Source organism: Egretta garzetta, unplaced genomic scaffold, assembly GCF_000687185.1.
Source record: "Egretta garzetta isolate BGI_Z169 unplaced genomic scaffold, ASM68718v1 scaffold40, whole genome shotgun sequence".
Lineage (NCBI taxonomy): Eukaryota > Metazoa > Chordata > Aves > Pelecaniformes > Ardeidae > Egretta > Egretta garzetta.
This window is the reverse complement of record NW_009258484.1, coordinates 3,934,852-3,953,778: the sequence shown is the minus strand read 5'-3', so window position 1 is coordinate 3,953,778 and position 18,927 is coordinate 3,934,852. Positions and strand designations below refer to the sequence as shown.

Sequence of the window (18,927 nt, the reverse complement as noted above, 5' to 3'; positions counted from 1 at the left end):
AAACAAACAAGTGAACAAAAATAAAGACCCCAAGACAAATACATTACTCTTTTATGATATCAGTAGTTCCTCACTGATAAGGCAGCAGAATGGTCTTGGTTTATATTGAAGTCTGACAGTTTGCTACAGGTATATTCTTCAAACTTACAGTTTTTGTGAATACTTTGGTACTACTTTTACACATTTTAATGAAGCAGCAGGAGAATCAACACTGGCAGACCTGGTATTTGGAAATGCATAGACAAGTCTTCACATTGGGGTTACATTATAATCCAGTAATTACTGAAGGCAATATCTGGAACAAAGGGGTAGGAGCTAGTTTTAGAATATCAAGGTAGATGTGGACCTGAATCAGACTCTTCCAGACTCTTTATGTCAGTGGAAGTAGGCAACATGAAGGCATGATCCATAAATTAGATGTCTGCTTTTGTATGAGATGAATCCTTGCCCTGAAGTGCCTTGTTACAGGATGATCTGCTCATAAATAGATCTCTTCAGGAACTCCACCAAAATCTAGTTGAAAGTTAGCTTAGCAAGTGAACCAAGGCTACTCTGTCAATTGATAGTGTTACAGAAAGAATGTATAACCAATCCTTTCTCCAGTTAATGAGAAACCAAGAAAACCAAAACGCAAATAATTTATTTCACCACTGATCAAGCCGAACTCTTAAATGTATGTTTAATGTAAGCACGTAAGTACAATTGAAATCGCTATAGTTCTTAATATTTATAGGAATCGTGCTGAATTATGCAAAAAAAAATCTCACTGAAATCAGTGGTAACTGCTTCAACCAGACTGCAGAACTGTCCCTTTACTTTATAAAAAGTATTGTATATTTCATGTTATTTTTTCAGTACGCTTTGAAACTGCAATCAGGTGATCCAAATGGATTTTTTTTTTGTATTTTTATTGCAAGCTAGTCTCCTCAGACATTTATTCCTCTGTGTTGTTCTGCACAAGGAATGCATTTGAATGTTTGACAAGTGATGCCAAAGTTAAAAAAATAAAACTGGAACAGTTTTAAAAAGAGGATGTAGTTTGGTTATGAATTCTTCATCAGTACTTCTAAGGTATTTTTTCAAAATCTGTCACAAGTCTAAATAGGAATTTGAGAGCACAAAATAATTTATTATGTTCGTCTCCAAAGTGTAATTCAGAACCGTCTAAATGGTGCCATCAGCAAGGAAATTGAAACAAAATGCATTTGGTAGAATATAGAATCCGAAAGTTTCCTTGGTTTTGTTTTGTTTTGGTTCCTTGAGAAAGTTTTGCATTGATCTTAAACTGGAAAAAAGAGGGAGGAAACAGAGAGTGACATTTAAACATTTGAAATAAAGTGAAAGTAACAGGTTAGATTTGGCCTATTTATCTCAGATTTTAAGAGCATATCAGCACATTACTTTGTGAAATGCTGGACTGCCATTTAAAAAGTAGAACACAGTCTCCTGTTATGTGTATTTGTGTAGCTGAGGAAGACATATAATATGAATTAAGATGCACCTCCTAAATATTGTGTTTCCTGTTTTGATTTTGCAGTGATGAACAGCAGAGGGATTATTTAATGGAGAGAAGAGATCTGGCTATTGATTTTATTTTTTCTTTAGTATTAATAGAAGTTTTGAAACAGGTACGGAGTTCTTAAATTATTCTTTAACTAATAAATGATGATGGAAATTACTGATACAACCTAAATTTAGGATTCTGCTTTCTATTTCCATCTTCAAGAGTCTAATAAAAACATAAGATACCTCCTGCATGCTTGTTTATTGCTGTTTTTCTTGCACCTGTAGGATATATAGTATTCTGTGCTCATACAGATTTTGCTTTGCGAAGGCTTTGGAGCTAAAGTACTTCTCCTCAATAATAAATAAGCTTTAAATGGCTGGCTCATTTCAGCTGTTTGTTAGCTAGATGCTGATAACATATCTGTGTGGGGAAGATACCCAGGAGTAATACAAGCACTAAGGTATGCAGCATGAAGTATAATGTATGTGTACCGGTTATGTTTTACTTTGTGTTTTCAGATTCCACTTCATCCTGTAATAGACAGTTTGGTACATGATGTTATTAACTTGGCTTTCAAGCACTTTAAATACAAAGAAGGGTAAGGCTCTTTTTCATACGAAAATTCTATGAAAAAAATTATTTGGTGAATTTTTTAATTGTGGTGGTTTAAGCAGGATGCTTTCTCAGCCAAGAATTCTTTCTTGTCTCTTGCTAGGTACCTTGGTCCTAACACTGGAAATATGCACATTGTTGCAGATTTGTATGCAGAAGTAATAGGTGTTCTAGCTCAAGCAAAGTAAGTAAAACTGAATACCATACGTAATGGAAATCTGAGAAGTTTTACTTGCTTAGCATATGAATATTCTGATTTTCTCACTTTCCTAAAAGATAGTGTAGGAATAAATAATTTCAGCTTACTGGCCTCTGTTCATCCAGATGTTCTAGAGCATAGAACTCTAGGGAATCACAGGCTTTCTGCATCTAGTCCAGTGATACTGAATAAATTCAACTAGACTACAGCAGCATTATTTTTCTTATCTCAGCGATGACGTCTGTGGAAAGCCCAGAGGGCTGAAAAGAGCTATTTTAATTAGTCTTTTTTCTAGATGCTATTTTTTCTCTAGCTGGACAAACCTATAAATGGTTATACTCCAACATAGCAACATTTTAAAGATTGTCTGCAGTTATTTCAGTTTAGAACTTGATGTAGGCAAACCAGTTTGCATTCCTGGAAATCGCATGACTTTCACAGACTTCAGCTAAGGCCTTACCTGGGCTTCTAAATTGTCTCGGTCAAAGGCAAAAGGGGAAGTGATATCTGGATCCAAAGCTTCAATTTTACTGTCAAAGACAAAACATACTTGTTCTCCGTAAATACTGTTTGTCTCCTCCAATTCTGAAGGGCATTGCTAAGATGTTACTACTACTGAAGGGCTTCTTCCTGCCAACCTGTTTTTTTAACTCTCCTGTGTTGTTATCAGAGGCAATAACAACTGGTTGTTACGTGCTACACCTGCCCATTAAAATATTCTTTACATTTTGCCTCAAAAAGGACAGGAGATCCTGTTGGATGATCTTCCTATAAGTTATTTTTATGGACAGTGTGTCTCAAAAGACACCTTCAATAGACTCATGGGGGAGATGAAAAATGGTCACAGACCACCCCATCCCAAATTATTGTAGTTAATGCTTAAGTGTTACTGTAACTATTAGAAAAAACCCGAAGGGAGGAATAGCCTATCTGAATATTTTCATGGATATCATTTAAGCTTTTTCTTTTGAAAACATTGCATGTACTTGCAAGAAAACGGTGTTTCATCTTGGATTTTTGACAAACGTGTGAGGGGGTTATTCTAATGATATTGTTAGCTCTTAGGTAAAAGAGGCATGGTAAGAACATAATTGGAAAGATACGATTATCCAAAGGGACTAAGATCAGGCTGTACATTTAGTTTTGTTTTCTGAGTTTATCAGAAGTGAAAGAAAACTAAACAAAAAGAAATCTCTTCACATACTGATTGAAATGGTAATTTGCAGCCGAGGTTGAATCTTCTTCAGTTTTTCCCCATTTATATGCCTTACCATACATTTCAAATATGAATCTATACTTTTTTTTGTAACTAACCAATGTGGATTCATAGATTTCCTGCTGTAAAGAAGAAATTCATGGCGGAGTTAAAAGAGTTACGGCATAAAGAGCAAAGCCCATATGTAGTTCAAAGCATTATCAGTCTTATAATGGGAATGAAATTCTTTCGCATTAAGATGTATCCTGTGGAGGACTTTGAAGCTTCTCTTCAGTTTATGCAGGTAAAATTCTGAAGTATATAACTGTCGTTCCCAGACCTTTTAGAATGGGCTCACCTTCATCTTTCTTGTAATACTCCAGGAGATTTTCCACATGTCATTCCCACATAAATGTATGTGCAGCTACTTTCTGTTTGTCCTGAACCTCAGCGCTCCAGTCTTCAATCTCTGGAGTATATTATTCCATACCAACTTTTCATCAGCCTTATACCCCTAGTCCCTGCATCTCACCTTCCAACAAAAAGAGTTTCGGTTCTGTATACCCCAGACCTTCCACCCTGCCCTCCCACAGCTGTTCCTTGCCCTGTGTCCCTGCTTAGCTATGTCTCCCCAGCTGCTCACTCCCTCCAAAGTGAATCTTTCCACCTTTGACATAGTTGCCAGAGAGGAGAGGAACTTCTGATGGAGAAAAACACAGAGGAAGAGACAAAGAATTGAGGCAAAATCTGGATGGAATTTCCTTTGGATGTGTTGTCTCCTTCCACCACACCTTCACCCCCCTTCCTGTAGGGTGCATTCTGTACCCACATGGTTTGAGAGCCACTAGTACAGAACATAGTTTGACTATCATGAATGCTTTAAATTAACAGATTACATCATTTTGTAAAAGGAAATTATTTTTTTTATGTTTAAACATTTTTAAAAAGCCACGTTTCTTGTTGGTAATATACAATGGGTTCTGTTCCATCAGCAGGTTTATTTAGCTTAACCTTTTTATTCCCATTTTTTCTTGGGATCATCCTCATGGCTACATGGTTTATAGCCAGTCATCCAGTAAAATACATGTCTAATGTAAACCTTCACGTAAAGATCAGCTTATTGGTGGTGTCAATGGACTAAAAAATCAATGATGCTAAATGCTCACAGGTAAGGATTTGACATTGGAATACAAATACACATGCGTACAGAGCCATTTCTCTAAGTCCTGAATAGGAATCACATTCTGTTTCAATTTTTCAATGTGTTTTCAGCCATATTGAACAACTTATTTAAAACATATTTAACAACAGAGAAGCAGCTCATTTTTCTTCTTACCTTACACTTCTATGTACTTCTTTATGTATGCATATCTTAGTATGTGTTGACTTAACATAAGTTATCCAGAGCTGGCAGGATACCAAAGTAGTGTGTGTTCAGTGCACATGACTGATACGAGTGAATGACTTTGTGGCACAGCTTTATGGCACAGCATTGCTGGGGTCCAGTGTTCACTGGTGCTGAAAGCACTGGTAAAGCCTATGTATAGTAGACTCAAAATTTGGATACAAATGATCTCTACCTTGCTTACGACTACAGTATCTCAGCACCAAATTAATTCTTCTAATACTAGAATGCATCCTAAGATGCACTGTGTATGTAGGAAAACCAGTTTGGCTCAGTTTGGTGAAATACACTTAACAGTTCAATTCTGTGGGCAATTCATCTGCTAGTTTGAGTATCTACATGCAGTGCCTCAGCTACAGTCTCTGTCACACCAGCTCTGCTCTAGTAGGGAGAGACACTTTCAAAGGGTGAGCTAATCTCAGGAGCGAGCTCCAGAAAAGCCCATCTTGCACCACGGAGTTCAGAAGCAGCCCAGGAAGGCTCCTGTCCTTGCCCAGGGGCCTCAGCTGTGTAGCAGAAATGGCTGGAGTGACTGAAGCCATATGGTGTAGAATCATGATTCCAGCCAGGAAAAATTATGTATGGTCTAAAGTGTAAACTGCTCTGCATGCATGTGCAGGAAAAAAGGTCAGCGGAGAACATCCTTGTAATGTCAGTGGCTGTTTGGGCCTTGGACCCAGAGAGGAAGAAGTGGAGCAACATGATTTGTTGTCCTCAGGGAAGTTGTACAGAAGCACAAGAGTGGGTGGATGCTTATCTTCCCTCCCTCACTTCCTGAGCAGCACAGCTGTGTGGATAGGAGCTTGCTGCATGTTTAGGACAAAAGTACATTTTAACTTTCTCAGTACCCAGCTGCAGGCTGGAAATTGTCGTGGTTTGCACAACAGATCTCTTCCTTCACATAGCACAGTTCTGTATTGACCCTTAATCTGCAATGGATCATAGGAGTGAAATTTATCCAAAATATTTAAAGTAAGATTGTTCCTTCCCTTGAGTATCTTACCAGAGAAGTACATTCATTTTCTGGCCTCCCAGAGCGCTCTGTAAAGCAGTCCACGGGGGCTATTACGCCAGCTCCTGAAGGCACAGGGAAGGCAGGAGGTCTGCCCCTGAGTCCAACTCCCTTTCCATCCCCAGAACACCACCAGGCACAGCTGGAATCAGTGGAGAGTTTGTGGATTATCATGGTTAGAGTAGCAGATCTTGACTTATGTCCTACTTTGTGCTTGCTGCAAAATGCAGATTTGGAAGTTAATAGACAAATGTTTTCTGTGGGATTTGCAAGATAAAAATAGTCACTGACACTTCATGTGCATTCAGCAAACACTTAGAGGTCTTTATTCCAGCTGATACGCAATTTATGTTTCTTGTTTTGTTTTGTTTTAGGAATGTGCACATTATTTCCTTGAAGTTAAAGACAAAGATATCAAGCATGCACTGGCAGGACTGTTCGTTGAAATTCTTGTCCCTGTAGCTGCTGTGAGTTTATTTTTCGAGTTGTTTGCATAATTTCTTTGAATTAGATAAAACAGCTTGTGAAATAGTCTTTTATTAACATGAAATTTTCTTTCAGGCTGTTAAAAATGAAGTGAATGTCCCCTGTCTGAGGAACTTTGTTGAAAGCCTGTATGATACAACACTTGAACTTTCCTCACGAAAGAAGCACTCATTGGTTAGTAACCCTAAGATGCAGAGGCTTAAACTCTATGTCAGAAATATCTCTGAGCAAGACTCTTGAGAAATTCCCAAAATTGATTGCAAAACTTTTTTCTGCGTTAGGCTTTATAACAAATACATTTCTATTTGCAGGGAAGGTTATTGTGTTTGCAGAAAATAACTGTATTTATTTTATTTAACATATGATCAAAATCAGTCTGAATCAAACAGATGTTTTCAGCTTCTGGGTCTGTGATTATTAAACGGTTAGGTTTTCTCATACTTGTTATGTGTAAACATTAGGAGGAGCGGAGAAAGAATGGAGTTCATTTCTTGTCAAGCGAGAACAAATGAGGCGTGTGGGAACAACTCTTTCACAGGGCTTAAATAATACGTTGTAGGAACAAAAAAAAATGTATAACATGCCCTTTTAAATTTGTAACTTGGCTACTGTGCAGCTCCCTATTTCATTTGCTTCTCGTGAGATGAACAGTGGCACTGCAGTGTATTTTTGGAAGCATGAGTTGATCTGAATTAAATGAAGATCTGAGTCAGTTTGACGCTGGCTGCCTTAAGCAGTCTGTCTCTCCAGCTGGGTCAGTGCACGTCAGCACTGCAGCATTAGAAGCGCATTTTGAAGTCTTGGACTTTTTAAGTAAAGAAAGTTGTCGTTCATCCTCCCTCGTTCTATGGGAAAGTCAAAAAGACTTCCCTGTTCCCTGCACTCTCAGTAAATGCTGATTGCTATCAATAGTGAATCTGCTGGGAAGATTGCAGGAGTATGCTTGAGCTCTCTGCTGCCGTTAACACCAGTCCCCACACAGTCCTAGGGGAGAGTCAGAGAATCCCCTGGAGCACAGTCCTGATCCAGTTTGAATTAGTGGGAGACTTGGGATGGATTTCTGATTTCACTCTGCTTGTGTTTGTGTGGCTCTATTCCACTCTGCCGAGTTAATAAAACATTGTTGAAACTGCAGCAGAGTAAGAGCTTTGCTGTACAGCTATTACACTAAATAGAGCTTCCCCAAACTGGTGGCCGCACTTGCCAAAGTCAATACTACGTGCTTGAGAAAGGATTGCACAGCTGGGGCTTTGCATTTGATTGCTTGGCTACACATACCACACTGGAGGCTACATAGTTAAAAGTGACAAAATAGAATAGATTTTTGTGAGGGTGTGATTAGAAATACAAACATTGCAAGGAGGAGGAGGAGGGGAAAGGCAAACAGTTGGCAGAAATAGCTGCAGTGCACATTTTCAGGCTTCCAGGAAGAAAACGCACTCTTTAGAGTCTGAAGAGGACCTTCCTTTCCAAGATCAGTGTTTTGTGAATCGGTGCACTCAGTGTACAGGCAGGATGGGGGCGTTCATCTTGCCTCGTTTTCTATTCAAGTGTCTCACCTGAGCTAGTTGTTGAGGTTCTCTTAATAGCAAACAGAGAGAATTAGGGAACTCCAGGAGCTGATTTGTATCTTCCCTCCCAGGGCTCTTCCTTAGAATGGGTTGTAACACTCTTGGGATGTTACTGAACTCTGTGATCCTGTCAAGTACTCAACTGTCATAGTGATAATGTTAATATGGTAAGAAAGTCTTCTGTGAGAAGACTTCAGTTATCCTCTCCCATATGTATTTTGGACATGAAGATTATAAAAACAAAAAATAATGTACATTTGCCATTTGCTCAAGGAACTAGGTCTAACCTAGCTATAATATAATTTATCTTATATATTACAGGAAGAGAAGTTGGAGAATATGGTGTATTTATACTTTGAGCCGTGACTGAAGTTAGAATTTTAGGGTTAATTTTGAGAATCATTGCTTCTTAAGATAAAGTTACCTTACTTTTGACTAATAACTTTGAAGTCTTGGTTTGGTATATCAACATGACAACCGAAACAGAAAAATCTTGCTGAAATAGCAAAGTCACTTTCAAAATTAATAAGTGCATTTTAGCTTTTTTTTTTGTGTGTGTGTAACATTTACAAGATGAGTGTCAAAATAAGTGTTGACAAAGAGACCAGGTTTCAATATCTGAACTTCTACATTCTGTCTTGCTTCTTTATATTTTTCACTTATTTTCACTTTTTATTTTTTCGCTTCACAAGATGTAACTACCAGCAGATCCAGGCATTGCCTGTATTTTAACACAATTCTTTAGGGTGTTTGACATGTCTCTCAGCAAATATTGTGACTGCAGAATTTGAGGAGTAATAGGCATCTGAGCACTCACAAGTCCCAACAATCTCTGTGGGTCCTGTTGTTATTATAATAGAGCTTAGTTATTTTCATGCTATCATTTCTTAGTTAACTGACAGATATTAGCCCTGTGAGTCTGTAAAATTGTGGCCCATTTTTGGATTTTTTATACTGCTATAAGCAGACATTTGGTTGGTTTTAGTTCATTCATAAAACATATCTGTAACAGCTTTAGAGAAAGGTTCCTTTTAAACTGCACTACTTAACAATATGTTTTTGTTGGCTAACGTATTGGACAAAATAGAGGACTTACAGCTTTAAGTTTACAGTAGCTCTATTAAGTTACTTTTATGTTGTGTAGACATGCAAATAATATGGTATTGACATCCATTTCCTGTTTAGGCTTTGTACCCCTTGGTAACGTGCCTGCTTTGTGTCAGTCAGAAGCAGTTCTTTTTAAACAGGTGGCATATTTTCCTCAACAACTGCCTATCCAATCTCAAGGTTAGTATCTTCTGGTTTTAATACTGTATTAAAACGTCAGTAAGTACTGTTGATCTGTTGCAAATCTGCTTTAGGTAAATGTGCTGAATTATTGTTATTTTCTGATTCCATACATAATTTTATTCCCAACAGCACAAATTCTTTAGCTGTGCAGATTTTTTCAATAACAAAAAAGTATACTTGTGCCTAGTTTGAATTTCTTCTGTTTCTCTAACTCAAACCAAGCCTTAGTCAAACAGCTGTGGAACAGGTGAGATTATTGATGAAAGTTATGAGCTTGAGTAACATACCAAAACTGACCCAATATTAACTTGCTTTTTTTCACAAAGACGTTCTCAAACAAAACACTTGTTATTACTTTATCAGAATGGAACTAGTTGCAGGACTCTGATTCCATTTTCTGTTCCATTTTGTTAAGTTGCATTAAAAAAACCTAAACTATTTTAAGCTGTTTCCTCCACATATCCATTCTTATTCCTTTACCATTTGTTAGATCTTTGAAGTTTAGACTAACTGTCCACTGCAATCTGCTGTGGTCCTGGCCAGCACTTGCTGTTCAATACACATATGCTAGTTATCATTTCTACTCCTCCATGTTTCTTTTACTTGCACTATAACTCATGTCCCATTCCACACTTGAAGTGGATCCGTATGAAATCATAGTCCTGTGCCTTTCTGAAAAGGCCAATAGAAGAAGCACAGTGAAGTGGTTAGCACAAATGAAGGGCCTCCAAACTGCTGCTTGATGAACCAGTGGTTAGGAGGCTTCTGCAAATGGCACAGGTAGAACATGCAACCACTTTCTCAGCTCAGAGGCAAACCATGGAGGGAATCTCTGTTCTCCAAAAGTTGAATTCCCAGGCTTGTTGACAAGGTATATACATCCTTTATTGCTGCTGCTTTCTTGCTGTAATTTTTTTCTGTCATAGTGAAACAATTTGTATTGACTTTATTCATATGGATCCTACTGCTAGAATAGCTCTTCAAAATGTTCATAGTCTGTCTGAAGATTTCTTTCCGCCTGTACCTGAATTACTTAATTTTGCTAAGGATGTATTAGAACCTTCAATACTCATAGATTAATGTGGTGGCACATTCACTCTTTAGTTTGAGGAGAAGGTAAGGTAGCTGACTATGTGGCTAAATTAAGAATGTGATTGGCCACTCCCCAGTACAGTGAAAGAGATGCCTCAACCATTGAAGCAATCGCTTCACCAGTCAGAATGGCACCTCAAAGCCCAAACCAAATTCACACAGCTTTAAGAGGAATTAAATCAACAAGAAAGAGAAATCCTTCCGTTAGGAGAGTTTTGCACACCAGGACAGTATATGGGACTCCACAATCTTGTGCGGGCTCCCATGAACCACATAATGGATCAGATTTCTCAAGAACCTCCACACCCTGTAGAGGACAATCTCCTTCCCAAACCCATTAAGGTCAAGCACATGCTGGGAAAGCTAAAAGGTTTATATTCTAATAATATTTCTGATTCTAATATAAACTGGCAAATCTCTGACCTCAAGAAACAAACTTTTCTCTTGAATTAATAAAGGAGGCTCCTGCCAGGACATGGAAATATTTGACACCAGCCAAATTCTGGCCAAAGGACATTGCATACTATCCTGTTGAAAGCAGTGTAAAAGTTAATAAGTATCCTGGTTTTGAAATGGAACATCTATCATTAACTAAACTTCATTTACAAAAACCTATTAAGGCAGGAATCCTATATAGCAGAGAGTCAAAGCACTATGTTTCATTTAGACGCAAAGTTTTTCAGTGGGAACAACAGTTCCGTGTCTCCAAACTACATGGGACAAGGAGAAAGCTTCAGTACAATTTGAGCTGAGGGTGCAGAACTTGCTTTACAAAGAATGGATAAAACAATGCCTGTCTCAGGAATGAATCTATGGGTATCAACACAATATCCCTTCGGCCTGAATGGGACAGACCTAACACCATATTATTGGAAAACAGAAATGGAGGAATTAAAGAAAATGGGCCTCACTCCTGGACGTCCGGTCTCTCCTCCACCAATCTCAGAAGAGGCAGAGACATTGAAAAAGAAATTTCTAGAAGAGCAACAACAATGGATAAAATCCAGCAGCACAGATCTGGCAGAGCTCTATCACCAACTATTCCCATGTTCAAAAGGCCCACATAGACTTCAACAAATTCTTTGGCACCGACAGCAAGTTGGGCACTGCCAGCAGTGGTGCAGGAACCACATTCAGTGCCAATAGCTCATGCTGGGAAAGTGAAGAACATGTCAGAGATATTAGGCCAAATACTCCTTGTCCTAATAGGATTAATGGCTGTTTTTTTTCTTTTTTACAAAAATCCTTGAAATACTGAAGTGGCTCAATTGGTGGTGGACTTCTCTCAGTTTCCCAAAGGGACCCACACTGTGTGCTTTCCAAAGTACTGGGCACCCAACCAGCATGCATTTGCACAGATCTTGCCTGCGGACATGCCCATGATTTCCCTGCATGTTTCTCAGGCTTTTTATCATCTTCCTCTCAATCCTGCTTCTGCTGTGCAGCTTGCTATTTCTGATGGAAAGCTGGTCTACTAGTTTCGGAAAGTTCCAGTGATACTGGTCTCGGCCATTTTCTCCTCCATCTGTTCTCAACTGCCCTCACAGCTGGAGAACCTTGTCCCTGGAATATTTGGACTTTTCCTTATAGGAATGACTTCCTCTGGCACACAAGCTCTTGTTACTGTATCTCAGTTAGCCACAGTGATTGCTATTTTCTTGAAAGTTTTGGTGTAAGAATAAACTTTGATAAATGTACTCCACCACCTGTTGAAGAAATTAAATTCTTAGGACTGCAATTTACCAAGACTGACATGATGATACCTGGTGAAAAATGGATTGAAAGTAAACAGGTTATTAAACAAATTGATTGTAACAAATGTTATGATTTTAAAATCTTGCAAAGATTAATAGGCCACGTAAACTTTGTCATAATTTTTACTATTTATTCTAATCATGTGCTACAACCATTGTATGGTTTCAATTTTCTGTTCCGTATAAAGCTTTATTGTATAAAATTTGCTGTCAAGGAAGTAAATGGAAATTGCAACCTGAGGACAGTGGTCCTATTCCTAGGCTTGTGACAGGTGCCACGTTGGAAGTTGGAGTCATATCCCATATCATTGGCGGGTTGTCTTCCATCCATTTTGCAGGACCTAGACCGATACACATTCAAGAACTATTGATGGTATCAGTTGCAGTTCCTTTGATCAAACTGCCATCTTTGATCTGATATTCAACATTTGTCGGCAGCCAAAATTTCAGCTCTTTGCCATGGAGAGTTGCACTGTTGCACCAGGCAAATGTTATCTCAAGTCAAATTGTACTGGGATCCTTCAAAGTTTAACCCAGCGGATGGCCCAACACATGGGAGACCATCTGAGTGGAATGCACATACTTGCACCCTGCTGAGAAAGCCTTTAAAACTGTCACAGAAATAGAAAACTGCATATGACCGAAGAGACCCGAAGACAATCTTGTACTAGTTCAAAAATTTCCAAAAATAAACAGCAATCCAGACAGATAATCCAATTCAGTCCAGCTGATCCCAGATGCTGTGTTAATTAGGCCAGTCTAAGCATCCACAGATTTTTGTCCTTTCACTTTTGAGTATGTGCAGTACATTTATTTATCTGCTGTGTTCTTTGTACAAGGTCTCCACCGTAGGGCAACAGCTTTTGAATTGACAGAATCAACTGAAGATGAGGCTTTCTTTTCGGAGTCAAACTGAAATGATTTTTCAAATTGAGATTTTAATTGTAACATGTATCTAAATTAACTAACTTGATAATTGGGTTTTTCGACAACTTGAGTAATACCAGGAGAAGTAGGTCAGATGCGTAAGCATCCTGCAGCTACAGGAATGGGATACTGGCCAGCTGTGAGTCTGTATCTTTTTATTGTGTACTTATGAAAACTCTGAACTTTTTCATCCATTAAGTGCAGAACTTCCTTTCTAATTTGTGCCTGAAGTTTATTCTTACGTTATTTATTTCTCTAGAATAAGGACCCAAAAATGGCTCGAGTTGCACTGGAATCTCTGTACAGACTACTGTGGGTTTACATGATCAGAATTAAATGTGAAAGCAACACAGCTACCCAAAGGTAAGATGCTGTATTTGTAATGATAATCAGGCCCTGTAGGGCTGATGTTGCCAGTGAAGAGGTTTTATAGTTCTCCTAAACTCCTTTGAATTAAACCTATTGCTGTTGTGAAATAAAAAACTCAACTGTACACAATAAAATATTCCCTTCTGTGGCACCGTTGGTTATTCTCCCAGCTATTAAAATTACTGTATAAAGTGTTTCTGTTTTTGGAAGAACTAAAAATCACTTTTTGCTTGGTTAAAGTTAGAAATATTTTTGTGATGGCATGTCATTGACTGGTTTATTGTTACTTGTAATGTAGTAATGAAATAAAATAATTACACTGAATTTGTAGCAAAAGGTCAGAAGAAGATACCCTATTACATTTTCATTTCAAAGGAAATATATTGTAGTCTTTCTAAATGGAGTAGGATTTCCAATTTACATTTCATAGTAAGTGAAGGTCTGCAAGGTCCAGAAATGTCTAATGCTTTTTTCCCTTCTTTTACAGTCGACTTATCACTATTGTCACAACACTTTTCCCAAAAGGGTCCCGTGGTGTTGTGCCAAGAGATATGCCCCTAAACATCTTTGTGAAGATAATACAGTTTATTGCACAGGTATGGGAGAACCATGCATGTGTCTTTCTGATTAATGAATAACTTGTTTTCCCAGTAACAAATCAACAAATAAGTAAACCTGTATAGTCTGAATTTGTTGCAACCCCATTGTCAGTATCTTTCATGTAGGCCGTGATAAAACTTTAGATTAAGCTGGGACAGATATCTTTTGAACAAGAGGTTTTGATTAACTTCATTCCAATGAAAATGATTAAAAATTTTTTCACTTCAACTCAAATGTATTTTTTGTCAGTTTTTGGAATTGCCAGCAAGTCAGAAAATGCATTTGCTGACAGGCTCTGACTGTCAGTAAAACTCAAAATAATAAGCCATATTTTGTCCTGATACTGAATCATTCCTTCTATATAGGGCAATGAGTTGCACTGCTTTTAAAGCAGTAAGTCAGAGGAAAACCAAGTTCAGGATGTAGTTGACACATTTAGTTTTCATCAGTTCAAATGGGAATTGCTAAAATAAACTAACCTTCATGCTGGAAGTTTCATCTCTTTTATTACTTAAATTCAGAAAACATTCCCATTGAGCAAAGCACTTAAGCACATGCTTAAAGTCTCTGAATAGGAATGAATTAAACAGATGCTTAAAGTCTTCCCTGAACTGTGCCATCTGTGAACAATCTCCTTTTATATAAAATACCATGTTAATACCATAATTACCACAGTTTAAATGAAATAATTAAAAGCTTTATTTCCATAATGGATCATTTTCTATTTAAATGCTATAAATTTTTGAATTTGTCAACGTACAGCAGTGTTGAAAGCTTAGATCTGATAATATGTTCTGCATACTTCTGAAAATCTGTTTTTCTGTACATTTTAATAAAACCTGATTAAACTGGCTTTCCATATTCTGTTGCCTTAAAGAATATAAGTAGCAGAAGTGAGCAGCTTAATGAATTGCAATATTTTTACTATTTTAGGAACGTTTAGATTTTGCGATGAAAGAAATTATCTTTGACTTCCTTTGTGTTGGAAAACCAGCAAAAGCTTTCAGTCTCAACCCTGAGGTATGATGTGCATCTGCATTTTTTTTATTTAGTATCTATTGTATTGTGCTGCATTTACTTTCTGGTTACATTCTAAGCATGCTTTCACCTTTGTCCAGTTTTCAGGCCAAACCTTGAGCTTGATTTATTGGTAAAATGCAGCTGTGGACTTTGATCTGTGAAATGTCGCATTGTTTATGCCTATCTCATATTTCCTCAGTGAAAATGTGATATAGTACATATGTATAAAACAAAAAGATACAAAACTATTGATCACAGTATCTCCTTATCACTCTGCTGTTGTTATATGCAATGCCTAAAGTATTTTAATATAAAAATAAATTTTCTGTAACAATTTCATTGCTTTTCAAAACAGTTTTACTGAAAAAGAGTACATGATGCAAGAAGAATTGAAGATGACAAAAAAAGAAAAAATTCTAATGAAGTTTTACCACTCTGACCAGCAAAGTTCTACTAGTGCTAGTGTCATGAGTCAGCTTCCTCATGCCTTCCCTAGAGAAAACAGTCAGAAATTTGAAAAACTTTTTTAAAAATCAAAATAACAATAAGTGGTAAAATAATTTGCAAGTTATCACGAAAATAATTGTTTGCTTATGATTTTGAAAACATTTTCATTTGAAAATTAAGAACAACGAAAAGGATTTGTGATCATCTCATAAAATATGTCTATATTAATTTTGCAGATTTAAACAGTCATTTCTATTCACTAAGATGTTAAAATAGAATGAGTTACCTAACAAAAATTTGATACAAAAAATATTTGGAAAAGTACTTTAAACATTTTACTGTCAAACGCAGCAGAAGTGAAATGCAAGCTTTACTTTGAGCACAGCTTTCATCTTTCTTCAGCAAAGAAAAATGAAACAGAATCCTTGAGCAGGCAGTCCCCCCCGCATTCTGGGTCAGAGTCACCTGCAGTATTGACTGAGGAAGGTCCTGCGAAGGACGTTGTGTATTAGTATTGCATGAAGCTGAGCTTATGGGGAATGGACATAGTCCTTAGCTTCTTCATGAATCAACATATTTCATAAAATGAAATTTTACTATTTCTCAACAACAATGTAAGTCTGAAAACAGTGAAATCATAGGGCTACTTTTTGATGCACGTAGACTTTAGCATTCTGAAAAAGTATCCATAATTTACGTAAATGCACCTCTGGGAGACTGTAAGTAGGACAGCCTCTGAGTTTTTGGAATACATTCCTGGGAAACTGAAACATTCTGGTCTTCCAGTCATTGCAATGCAAAGCCTGCAAGTTTTCCTCTGGTGAACTCCCTGAAGACATTCATATCCCTTAGCCTCATCTTCGTGGTGTTTTCACAATGCAGGTTCGGTGCTGAGCACCATTCCAGGCTTTTCACACAGTATGGTCAACCTGGGGGCCTTTTGAGACAGTTATTGATCTTTTTTCATAATGACCACATAGGACATCTGTGTTTAACTGAAGGTCCAGTTAAGATGTATTACTAAACTCAAGGTCAAATCCACACATCTTGTCCCGAAGATAAAGAGATAATGTACCAATGAAAATACTCAGAAATAAAGTTTTGAGAGGGGAGAACACCGCTCATAGCGCAGATACAAATTCACAATTTATTTAATGGGCATTTTTAATAAAATATGTCAAACTAGTCAATGTAGCAGAGATAGAGAAAAAATGCTAGCAAAATTTCAAAATGATTGAAGAATAAGAGTAGAATATGCTTATTTGATTGTGATACTAATTCATCTTCTGAACTCTACAGAGAATGAATATTGGTCTGAGAGCTTTCTTGGTAATTGCTGATAGCTTGCAGCAAAAAGATGGTGAACCTCCAATGCCAGTGACTGGAGCTGTCCTTCCCTCTGGAAACACCCTCAGAGTGAAGAAAACGTATTTGAGCAAAACTCTTACAGAGGAGGAAGCTAAAATGATAGGTCAGTAAGAATGGACAATACCAAAACTTGGATGAGAATGAATATAAAAAAGTGTTCGGTACCTGAGTAGAATAATTTACTATTGTTAAGTATTCAGTTGAATTCTTTATTGTAAACATTTACTTTATTCTGCATTCTAATTAAATATATGGTTTAGTTTGACAAATACTGGTTTTTTTTAATTACTTTCAGGAAAAGTCCTCAGTGGTGCTACACAAGTGATAGCAACCCTGTGTTCTGGGGGGGGTTAAGTACAGAGATAATTAAGAGTTAGCTTTTTCAGTGCTGAATAGCTTGTGTTTATTCATGGATATTGATCTCATTAGAAACAGCGCCTGTGCTCACAAAATGTACCAGCTTTGAAAACCAGCAGATTCCTTTGATAACCTCATTTTAATTGCAGTATCTCGCATCAAGTGAAACTTTCAAAATGGCAGAAATTTTTAAATGTAAAATAAAGCTGAACGGAAGTGTCTAAGTTAAGCTACTTCCTTTGTAGTCAATGTAGAGAGAGAATTCTGTGCTGTAGGAAAAGAGCTTCTGTATCATGCCCTGAAGATGCCTGGTTTTGCTGGCAAAAAAGCGAATTGGGCTACCCAGCTCAGCACTTCATTAGCTCTCAAAGTTACGTGAATGAAACAGAGTCTACAAATTCTACACCAGTGACAAAGATCTGTGTTGTACTGTTGCTCAATCACTGTAGTAATACCAAGAAAAGAAGCAGTGTCGTTGCTTATTGGGGATGCTCCACCACAGACCCACTGCTGTTGAAATGTACAACAGACATAGTGTTTAGTGTTGTCACTAATTCAGTACATTTTGGTTACTCCTAATGCATTTGATAATATATGTTTGCACTATTGAATTCTTATATTTTATTAGGAATTTCTTCACTATTTTATGGTACAATATTCTGGTTTCCATGTATAACATGTAAGATTAAGCTAGGTAATTCCTATATTTTATTTTGCCTTCTACTCTGCCATTGAAGTTTTGATCATATCAGATCTGAAAATTTATGTCATTTTGAAATCCTAAGCTTACATTGTCTTTATGAAATAGGAAAAGAATCAACTAGAGAATAAATTATTAAAATATATTTTTTGGTGTTAATATATAAAATTTCACTAAGAAAAAAACATTTAGCCTTTTTGAATACAGAAAAAAGAGTTAATTCAAGTTTTATTTTTAAAGTATTTGATGTCCAGCAGCTGCTGTAAAGCTGTGTCTAATACTGTTTTTCACATAAACTGCCATGCCATTAATTTCCATACCAAGTAAGTTTTAGGAGAGCTCATTGAGATTGCTTTTTTTTTTGGTTTTGCCTGTAGTTTTTAAAACTTGCTACTGGATCAGAGCTTTTACTTCTGTCATGAAAAGTCACAAAATATATTACATAACTTGGCCAACTGTGCAGCTTCATTTGACTATTTAGGGACTTATTTTGACTACGTATTTTGAATTTTTTTCTCTAGGAAAAATTTGTGCATATATATACCACTTGGACTATTTTTGTATACGATAGCATTCTTTTTGGAGAGGGCAACACATTTCGTGTTGGAATCGGGATATCATTACTAATGGAATATGCTATCTCATGAGGAAAACATTTTTCTTAATTCATGCAGCACAGCATGAGTAAGCAGCTTTCTTTTTCAAAATATATGTATCAATAAATATCCCAAATTATGAAAAAAAATGCCTATTATTCCAGGTATGTCATTGTATTATTCTCAAGTAAGAAAAGCTGTGGACAACATACTCAGACATCTTGACAAGGAAGTGGGGCGGTGCATGATGCTAACCAACATACAGATGCTTAACAAAGAACCTGAAGACATGATTACGTGAGTGCTAAAAACCAGTAAATCCCATAAAATATTGAGATGTAATTTCAGAACTTTTTCTCTACTTCTGTCTATTATGAGTCATCAGAGAAACAGCAAGAAACAGGAACATTTAGCTTAATT

General features: G+C 37.0%; 1 protein-coding gene across 1 annotated transcript in view; it reads left to right on the top strand.

Annotated features, from left to right (window-relative positions):
• The window catches only part of FRY (FRY microtubule binding protein), a 178,946-nt gene that overhangs the window by 60,810 nt on the left and 99,209 nt on the right, over window positions 1-18,927 (top strand). The window contains exons 5-16 of the mRNA XM_009644896.2: window positions 1,538-1,628; window positions 2,026-2,105; window positions 2,223-2,303; window positions 3,649-3,817; window positions 6,305-6,397; window positions 6,492-6,590; window positions 9,173-9,274; window positions 13,310-13,413; window positions 13,907-14,015; window positions 14,953-15,039; window positions 16,786-16,957; window positions 18,672-18,804. Coding sequence (XP_009643191.1) covers window positions 1,538-1,628; window positions 2,026-2,105; window positions 2,223-2,303; window positions 3,649-3,817; window positions 6,305-6,397; window positions 6,492-6,590; window positions 9,173-9,274; window positions 13,310-13,413; window positions 13,907-14,015; window positions 14,953-15,039; window positions 16,786-16,957; window positions 18,672-18,804 — 1,320 coding nt within the window. The remainder of the gene's footprint in view (window positions 1-1,537; window positions 1,629-2,025; window positions 2,106-2,222; window positions 2,304-3,648; window positions 3,818-6,304; window positions 6,398-6,491; window positions 6,591-9,172; window positions 9,275-13,309; window positions 13,414-13,906; window positions 14,016-14,952; window positions 15,040-16,785; window positions 16,958-18,671; window positions 18,805-18,927) is intronic.